The 10397-nt window shown below is 35.4% G+C and overlaps 1 protein-coding gene across 1 annotated transcript; it reads right to left on the reverse strand.

The window, feature by feature from the left end:
- Nucleotides 1-6933: 6933 nt before the first annotated feature.
- LOC121023580 (olfactory receptor 6M1-like) lies at nt 6934-7887 on the reverse strand. Its single transcript, XM_040465532.1, has one exon. The coding sequence runs from the start codon at nt 7885-7887 to the stop codon at nt 6934-6936; it is 954 nt and encodes a 317-aa protein (XP_040321466.1).
- Between the last annotated feature and the right edge of the window lie 2510 nt (nt 7888-10397).

Below are 10397 nucleotides of genomic sequence, written 5' to 3' on the forward strand. Positions count from 1 at the left end.
TTTCTGTTCTTTATTTTTTCTTATTCCCAAGGTTTACGTAGAAATAGTTACTCAATTCCCAATTTGGGGGGGGATTTTTATAAACATTGTTTTTATTGAATTCTAATTTAACTGTATTATTAGAAAATATGCTTCATATGATTTCCTTCCTTTGAACTATATTGAGAATGATTTATGGGCCAGCCTATTGTCTGTCTTGGTGAACTTTCCATATTCACTTCCTGAGAGTATGAAGGTATTCGGAGCATCTCACTCCAATATATGCCACTTTGGCATGTTGATTCCTTTTTTGTTATAGGATCTAACAACCCTCCTTTTTATTATGAAAGCAGGAGATAAAACTCCCTGTGAAATGTGCCCTCCTATACAAGGAGGAAGACATCCTTATCACCAGAGACAGGGAATTTAGGATTGACGAGGCTGTAAAAACAAACCTTGTTAATTCTTCATCATTTCTACCTGTAGCCCAAACCCCTCTTTTTTGCAAATTCTTCAGAAATTCATTGTTCCCTTTTTTGAAAAACAATATTTCCTGCTCTGGTCACAACTTTGGGTCTTCATTGCCTCGTGAAGACTTTCATGGATATGTAAAACCTCAATGAAACTTGTACACTTTTCTTCTGTTAATCTCATTTTGTGTAAATTTAATTCTTCGGTCCAGAGACTCTAAGATGGCACAGAATTTTTTCTTCTCTACACATTGAACTTGTGTTCTGAAGATAGTGTGTTGTTTAAATGTTTAACTGGATGAAATTTTGTGACAGTATTTGGAAATTCTATATGCTTACTGATATTTTTACTGATAATTACTTAGCATTTATCAATCACTTAGAAAGAGGATTTTAAAATCTCTTTGATTTGTGGCCAAGTTTTCCTTGCACTTCTATAAATACTTGGCTTTATTGAATTGGATGTTCTGTTACACTGTTGCATAATTTGGAATATTATGTCTTTCTTGAAGCTGTCTCTTTTTTCCATTATGTAATACTCTTGATTATGTCTTGCAATAGTCTTCACTTTGAAATTTATTTGCTAAATGTCACTGGTTATTCCATTTTCCCATTGCTTACTATGTCCATTGTATATTTCTTTATTCTATGCTTTACTTTTTTAAGATATATTTTATTACTGATTTATTATTTTTACCTAAATACAAGTTTTTAGCATACAGTGCAATACTGATTGCAGGAGTAGAATCCAGTGATTCATCCCCTACATATAACACCCAGTGCTCATCCCAACAAGTGTCTTCCTTAATACCCCTGGTCCATTTAGCCCATCTTCCCACCCACAACCCCTCCAGCAACCCTCAGTTTATTCTCTGTATTTAAGAGTCTATTATATTTGTCCCCCTCCCTGTTATATTATTTTTGCTTCCCTTCCCCTATGTTCATCTGTTTTGTTTTTTAAGTTCCACATATGAGTGAAGTCGTATGATATTTGTCTTTCTCTGACTCACTAACTTTGCTTAGCATAATAGACTTTAGTTCCATCCACATTGTTGCAAATGACAAAACTTCATTCCTTTTGAATGAAAATTCATTCAATAAAAAATTCTCCTGGACAGCTATCTGGCCCTGGACTCTTGTTTTTGGGTGATTTTTGATTACTAATTCAGTTTCTTCACTGGTTATGTGTCAGTTCAAATATTCTATTTCTTCCTATTTCAGTTTTGGTAGTTTATGTCTCTAGGAATTTGTCTGTTTCTTCCAGATTGACCAGTTTATTGGCATATAATTGTGCATAATATTTTCTTATTATTGTTCACATTTCTGCAGTGTTGGTTGTGATCTCTCCTCTTTCATTCTTAATTTCATTTATTTGGGTCCTTTTGTTTTTGATCAAACTGGCTTGCTGGGGGTTTATCAATTTTGCTAATTTATTCAAAGAACCAGCTTCTGGTCCCATTACTGTATTCTGTTTTTGTTTGTTTGTTTGTTTTTTAATTATTAATTTCTGCTCAAATCTTTATTTTTTCCCATCTTCTGCTGGTTTAGGGTTTTATTTGCTATACTTTTTCCAGCTCTTTAAGGTATAGGTTACTTTGTTTATCTGAGACCTTTCTTTCTTCTTTAGGAAGGCCTGAATTGCTATAAACATCCCTCTTATGACTGCCTTTGCTGCATCCCAAAGATTTTGGGCTATGGTGTTATGATTTTAATTGGCTTTCATGTACTTTTTATTCTGAGTTATTCAATTCTTATATTGTGCTCTTTTGCCTCAGTTTCCCTCTTGTTTTTCTGCTTCATTATTTTCCATAATATTGTGTTCTATATCACTGATTTATTGCTCTGCTTCATCCACCCTTGCCACCATGGTAATCATCAAGACAGCAATTCAGTTACAGCATTTTTATTTTCATCCTGACTAGATTTTACTTCTTTTTATCTCTGCAGAAAGCGTTTCTCTACTTTATTCAACCCAGACTAGTATTCTTATTATCCTGGTTATAAATTCTAATTCTGGCATTTTGATTAAGTCCCTGGCTTTCATTTATTCCTGTTCTTTCTTTTGGGCGAATTCCTTCATTTTGTCATTTTAATAGAAGAAAATGAACTAATAAAATTTTTAAAAAGTTAAAAATTTGAAAAACAAAAAAGTCACATAAAAGAAGCTAGATCCTAAGTGTGTTTTGGTCTGTTTGTTGAAAGAAGCTTGATAGAGAAGTAAGGGAGAGAAAAGAAAAGAAAAAAAAAAGTAAGAAAACATTTACAAAATTTACAAAGATTTATACAATAAAATAGAATAAAATGAGATGAAGAAAGTAAAATAAAATTTTAAAAATTGCAAAAAAATATAGAAAAAAATAAAAATATTTTTATGAAAACTAAAATTAAAAATATTTTTTCTCTTTTTGTATCCAAAAATAAGAGAAAAGAAAAACAAAAAGAAACAAATAGATAGGCCAGCAAACAGAATGAAATTCGAATGAAATTCCATCCATTTCCCCTAGAAGTCAAACTATAGAGCATTTTATTGTCCATACACTATGCAGGTGGAGAGACTTGTGGTGGTCCTCTAAGGCTTGGTTGATGGAGTTGGAAGGGGCTTTGTGTAATGGTTCCGTTCTTCACTTCACTTGCTGCTTAGTTAATGGGGGTGGATCTGCGTTTTGTGAATGTGCAGGTCCGTCTATGTGCATGCATGGGAGAGGTGAAAACGGTGGCACACAGCTTTCCCCATCTCTGGCATAAGAACATTGCAATCTCACCTACTGACAATCAAGCACCCCTTCATTGTCTCCAGCTTCTGTCCACTCCCTGCTTTTACACTATCCCTGTCCATATCCAAGCCATCAGCCTGCCAGGCAGTACCTCCCTCCTGACATTTATCTTAGATGGGGCTGTGTTTCCAACCCCCTCATTTCTGACACCCTGTGGCTGGGACCCTCTGGGGGAGGGTCTAGCAGAGCAATGCCAGGTATGGGCTTGCCCTCGGGGGAACGTTTGTGTGATCATGCTGCTGCAGAGCCTCAGAGATTGTAGCCACATGTTGGCTTGTCCCAGAAAATTTTCTTACAGTTGCACAGCAACAGAGGTTCAGGGGTTATGGTAAATCGCAACACACAGCTGGTACCAGGTTTGACCACACTCTGGCATCTTTGTCCCAATACCAGCAAACATGACTGTTCTCTGGGGTCTGCTAGGATCTTTGCCTCTGGGGAGGCAAATTCTACAAAATTCCCTCCTAGCACAGGAACCACTTCTCCCCTTGTGGCTAGCAGACCTCTTGGACCTTGCTACCTACTTCCGGGGGATCCGCCCTTCCTCCCAACCAGAGCACCACCAGGCACTGAGCTGCAGAATTTCCAACTCTGCACTCCGCTGTTTATAGATTCTTACTGGTATTGAAACCCTCTCCTTTCTCCCTCTCTTGTTCAGTCACTTGTGGGTCTTTCCATTCTTTCTCTTTCTCTGCAGCCACTTTTGGGGGAGTCTTTTTCCTGTACTCCTCCCCCTCCTTTCTCTGTCTACTCTCCACAAAAAGAGCTCCCTACTTTCTGTGTCTTCTCTCTCCCCCAGTTCACCTGTGCCACATACCTGCCAAGTTCTGGGGCTCAAATTATGCAGATCATTGTGTTAATTCTCAGATCAATTTTCTATGTATGCAAAATGATTTGGTGCTGATCTAGCTGTATTTCTTGGTTGAGAGAAACAGAGAACTTCCATGCTGCTCTGCCATCTTGGCACCTCCTTCCTATCCTTTATTTTTTTTTTTATGTGTATCTCTCTTTACAACACATCATTTATAGACAGTGTAATTCAAATTCTTCTTTATCCAGTCTGACAATTTCTGCCATTATTTGGTGTTGGGGCTTTAAGTCTATTCTTATTTAATTAAATTTCTGATTCAGATTTTAAATCTACCTGAAAACTTATTGTCCCTTCATCCTGATTGCTACTGTGGTGTTGTTCCTCAGTTTATCCTTTTCCTGCCCTCTTGTTTCTTTTCTTTTCTTTTCTTTTCTTTCTTTCTTCTTCTTCTCCTTCTTCTTCTTCTGGTTGATGGCACATTATTTTAGTGTTCTCTTTCCTTTCTTCCACATACTGTCACTGTACATCCATACTTCCTACTTGCCTCTTCTTCCCTCTGAAACAGACATGAGATTTCAAGTGTTCACTTCCTGAACCTGCTGATACTTTCTGTTCCTATTGTTTATTTTACAAATATAATAATCATCATTCAAATATTATCATGTATATTAATTCTGTTATTGCACATTAGAGACTTTTATGCTATTTTTGTGTATGCTTACTTTCTTGTTTTTTAAATGACATGATAGAATGGAACCAAAATCTTTCATTTCTGGTGCTTTTTGCTCAAGTTAATTAATCATGTTTCCTTTTGGAATAATTTCCCATCAGTTTGAAGATATCCTTTAATATTTCCTGTCATCTACATATACTGGTGACAAATTATTTCTGCTTTGTTTTGTTTTAATCAGGGAAATCTTATTTTATCATAATTTTGAAGAATATGGATGTTTGGATTTCTGAGTTTGTCTTGTTTATTTTTTTATTTTTTCACCCCATAAAGTGTATTTTTCTCTTGCTATCTGCCAGCCAGTTTTTCACGGAAACTCAATTTAGCCATTTCTCTCAGTATTCATTGTGCCCTTTCTTACTGTGGTTACTTGCAAATTTTATCTTTAAGGCAGGCTTATAGCAACTTGACTAGGATATGCCTAGATGCTATTAACTTTGTTATGATTTCATTTTTTTTTTTTTTTATAGTCAGCCTTTTTTATTTATTTATTTATTTTTTTTTTTTTAGGATGGTTTCTTCTATGTCTTTCTTTTTTTTTTTTTTAATATGATTTCAGTGAGATTTGCTAACTTTTTTTGTTTGTTTGTTTTTCTGGAAATCTATCATTTTAAAAATCTGAACTGAGAATTAACTTAATCACTATTTTCTTCATATTTTTTTCTCACAACATGTCTCCACTTGGGGAATATAAATATTCATAGAGTAAAGAATGTCATATTGTGACAAGTCTCCCTTTGGGGTTACTCATCTTTCTCTCATTGGTCTCCATCTCTTTCTCAGTTTAGAAAATTCATATGAGTCCACCTTCATGTTCAATTTCCATTTCTCTGCTATCTCTAGTCAGCAGTCTAGAAGCATAGGAAACTTCCGGGGCGCCTGGGTGGCACAGTCGGTTAAGCGTCCGACTTCAGCCAGGTCACTATCTCGCAGTCCGTGAGTTCGAGCCCCGCGTCAGGCTCTGGGCTGATGGCTCAGAACCTGGACCCTGTTTCCGATTCTGTGTCTCCCTCTCTCTCTGCCCCTCCCCCGTTCATGCTCTGTCTCTCTCTGTCCCAAAAATAAATAAACGTTGAAAAAAAAATTTTTTTTTAAAAATTAAAAAAAAAAAAAAGAAAACCTCCTGGATATTGTATAAACTCATTTTTTTCTAAATCAGAATTTTTAGTATTACCAGTCACCCAATTATTATTTCCTGGTTTGAGAAATATATTGTCCTCTTTGTCCTTGTCAAATCCATATCTGAAATTTGCTTCTTTTTTTAATTTGTTCTTCAATTATCATATATTGTTGCAGTCCATGTGTCTTTATAAATGATTTAGGTATTCCTGAATAAGAGTAAGACTAAATTATTAAACACTTAACTTAAAAATATATATATATATATTTTTTTTAAGTGCTTCATTTAGAAGCTTTAAATAGCAATGATATAAATACAATTTTACTAAAATGAAGAATAAAGAAAAAGTAATGGTGCCTATGTTTTTGCAAAGAAAGATGAAGTTTAAGCTTATATTAAAATATTTCAGGGGCGCCTGGGTGGCGCAGTCGGTTAAGCGTCCGACTTCAACCAGGTCACGATCTTGCGGTCTGTGAGTTCGAGCCCCGCGTCAGGCTCTGGGCTGATGGCTCAGAGCCTGGAGCCTGTTTCCAATTCTGTGTCTCCCTCTCTCTCTGCCCCTTCCCCGTTCATGCTCTGTCTCTCTCTGTCCCCAAAATAAATAAACGTTGAAAAAAAAATTTTTAAATATTTCAAATTCTATTCCAAGGTGGAATTTCTGTCTTTTTGTGTGTTTGTGGAGTGCAAGAGTGTTCTATTTTTTTTTATTTTACACAATCCAAACAAATGAACTCAAATACACACATATAGATGATATATGTATTTTTAACCAAGTGATATCTGAAATTGGATTTTTAGTAAATAGTAAACTACTACCTCTATTACTCCTACCCATCATTACCTTCTATTAGCACTTATAAATGAAAATTTTAATTATTGTAACAAAATCTTCAAAATCTAACATACACATGAAACCTGTATATTTGGTTATCAAATTAAAATACTTTCATGGCACACATTATTTGTTAATTTACATACATCATGGGGCTTTGCTGGAATCATGGATGAAGCTGAGGATCCCAGAATTAAACTGACTCTCATGGATCATGTCACTTGGACCTCATCCCCTTGAGGAAGTTCCAGCCCTTGGCCAAGTTGTCCTTCAGAGCATCTTTCATGGTTTCATTCCGTAGACCGAAGATGAAGGGATTCAGGAGGGGTGTGAGAACACTAGAGAGGATAAAGAGGATCTTGTTGAGATGTAAGCTGCTCTTCTGGGAGAGGTGGACATACACAAAAATGGAGATCCCATAGCCCATGGAGACCACAATGAAGTGAGAGACACACATAGCAAAGGCTTTGCGTTGACCTTGACCTAAGGGTATCTTCAGAATGGTGGAGATGACGTAAACATAGGAGACCACAGTGAGTGAGAGGGAGCTGATGAGCAGGACAAGGGAGCTGAGGAAGTCTAACAGCTCAATGATGTGGATGTCAGCACAGGCCAAGTAGAGGAGGGGGGCACTGTCACAGAAAAAGTGATCAATCACATTGGGGCCACAGTATGGCAACCCCACCTTAAGGACAGTGGACGGGAGAATGAGGAGAAAACCACCCACCCAGGAGAGGATAACAAGACGCACACACAGTGAGCTTGTCATAATTGTTGGGTACTGAAGGGGGCTGCAAATGGCCACATAGCGATCATAGGACATGACTGCAAAAACTATAAACTCTGTACATCCAGAGAGGAAGTAGAAATAAGACTGGGTAAAGCATCCACCAAAGGATACGTTCTTTCTGTCTGACAGGAAGCCTGCCAGCATCTTGGGAACAGCACGGGTTGTGGTTAATACTTCACAGGAGAGATTTCTGAGGAAGAAATACATGGGTGAGTGAAGCCTATAATCCATGAGAATCAGCATAATGATTAGGCTGTTTCCAAGGACTGTCACCAAGTAAACCAATGAAAAAATAAAGAACAGGAGACCCCCAAGAGCTCTGGTGGTTGGTATCCCCACAAGAATAATCTCAGTCACCAATATCCAATTCCCTCTTTCCATGTTTGTGTCTCTTTTTTACTGTAAAGGTAGTTATAGCATAGGGAAAAGAATGGTGAATCATTCATCAAATTAAGAAATCAAGGAGAAATTTAAAATAAAATTTTAGCTACTTTTTCTAGCAAAATTGAGAAAGACAATTGATATTATGATTGGGTATACCATATCCTACAAAAATATAGCTGAAGAGCTATGAAAATCAATTTTGATAACTCCATCTTTCCTTTCTATATTCTGTAACACTTTGGTGGAGTGTGCTAAATATATAATTACAACTGTATATTTTATCAATAAGAACTTTGTCCAGTAAGTGTTCTGATAAAATACACAAATGAAAGATTAGTTGGTACCTGTAATTATAGAAGCAATTTACTTCCAGTGTTTGTCTCATGAGGATTGGGCTGTCCCGATGTTACAAGGGCACATAGAGAGTACAGACTCCAGCTTCAAGCCAATGGTGCATCTAGGTTTCAAGAGTCACGTAGATAGTGGGCACATCTTGCAGCCACATTTTCTCACCTGAGATTCCAGTGCTCCAATTGCCAGTAAGGCAGAAAAATAAAAAATAAGCACCATAATACAATTATAGAGAGAAAATATATTCTTCAAGATAATATACCTTGCAAAAATCAGAGGTATAAAAAGTGATTTCCCCCACAAAAAAAGGGATAAAGATAAACATAATCTACATGTTCAATAACAAGGCAAACACAGCAAAAAACAAAAAAAAACCCAAAAATTGTGTAAATAAAAATCATAAATCTGTAATAATAAGAATGGCACTAATAAACATTAATATATAATTGGTACTGTTATACATCTAGGTCTGGAATGTAAAACCAATACAATTTTCCATAAACACAGAAAACATAAAATGGCTCAAGATATAAAAAATTTAAGCACTGGTATAAATATTTTAGGAAATGGTATAAATATTTTAAGAAACATATGTAAGCAATTGAAATATTTATTTTAATATTAATGGCAGAAAATCATTAATATTAATGGTGGAAAATCTTATCAATAGAAGGATTACAAAATTAGTCAAAAATCAGTTTAAAATGTCATGAAACTATATGACATGAGAGATCACATCAAATTTCTGGCAGGCAACTTTTAGAAATATAAGCAGAAATAAAAATAATATGATAGTAAGAGAATTTGACATAATATTTTCTATATATTTCAGAATGAATGAAGTAATTAATTGTACATGAGTAAATTAACTATTTAGAAATACGTTATAGAAAATATAAACAACATTATTAATGGAATCTCAGGCCAAATCCCTTATGTGGAATCAATATTGCAAAATTTTTTATAATGAAGGCTGAATTACAGCCAAAATATTGGATTGGATTTTATTTTAGAAATGGCCAAAATATTTCAAATATAATATTTAAAATATAATGTCTATTTTTAAAGAGTTTCATTTTTAGCAAAGGAATAAATATAATTTCACTGTGTTAGCTAGTATACCATTATTTAGACAGAGCAAAACATCAAATAATATGTCAAATTTAATAGAGATTCATATAATTATTTTTATTTAATTCTGTAAAGTAGCTATAAGGGAAGAAAGTTAACTGTCACAAATGATTCATATGGGGCATATTCTATCCGTAATCCATAATCTCAAATTCTTTTTAACCACCCATCCTCAGGAGACATAAAACATCAGAGGATTAGAAGGAAATGTAAACTAGACAGAGCCCCAGGCTAACAAATATACGTTTAATATTTTTAGTGATAGCAGCAAGTGAGGCAGTGTTCTTGATAATCTAACTTCAGGCAACAGGCATGAATATCAGAAGCAGAGATGAGATGGAGGGAGGGAGGGAGGGATAGAATGAAAGAAAAGCTCTCTCACAATGGGTAAGAAATCCACTTGTTACCTAAGTTTGAAGAACTATTTGATGAAATTTGCCTTGAAGCAAATCTAGACATTGAATGTTTGGGCTGACATTAAGAAAAGAAAAGGGGAAAAGTAGATATTACAGAAATGGAGAAATTTTTGACATCCCAACAAAAGATGTGTGAGAGCATGGAAGTTTATTTCTTATTAAAATAAATTAGTCTTGACTTTCTGAAAGCAAAATGTCAAGTTTACTTCTAATCATACAATATTCTTCTAACTTCCCTAGCATCTCACTTTCACACAAATGTAAAACAGTTGATGTGGGTGCATTTGTCCTTCTTACTAGAAATGATTTTACACAGGGAATACCTTTGTTAAGTCCCTCATCTTCTTTCCAAACACAGTAAACCTCCTCTATTACCCCATAGTCTTTCTTACAAGAAGTGCCCCCTGTCCAATAAAAATGGCTTTGATGAAGAAAAGGCAGAAGAAATTTCTATCTTTGTACCACTGGTTTTCCTTTTGAAACTGAACTCTTGGGCCCAGGAAACACGGATTTCCATAAAAAGTGTTCAGTCCCAACCCCTTGTGATGACAAAGTATCACAGGACAATTCCACAGCACCATGCATTCCAGATGCATAGTTTTGGAGGAT

This window comes from Herpailurus yagouaroundi, unplaced genomic scaffold (assembly GCF_014898765.1).
Source record: "Herpailurus yagouaroundi ecotype Mexico unplaced genomic scaffold, PumYag 566, whole genome shotgun sequence".
Taxonomy (NCBI): domain Eukaryota; kingdom Metazoa; phylum Chordata; class Mammalia; order Carnivora; family Felidae; genus Herpailurus; species Herpailurus yagouaroundi.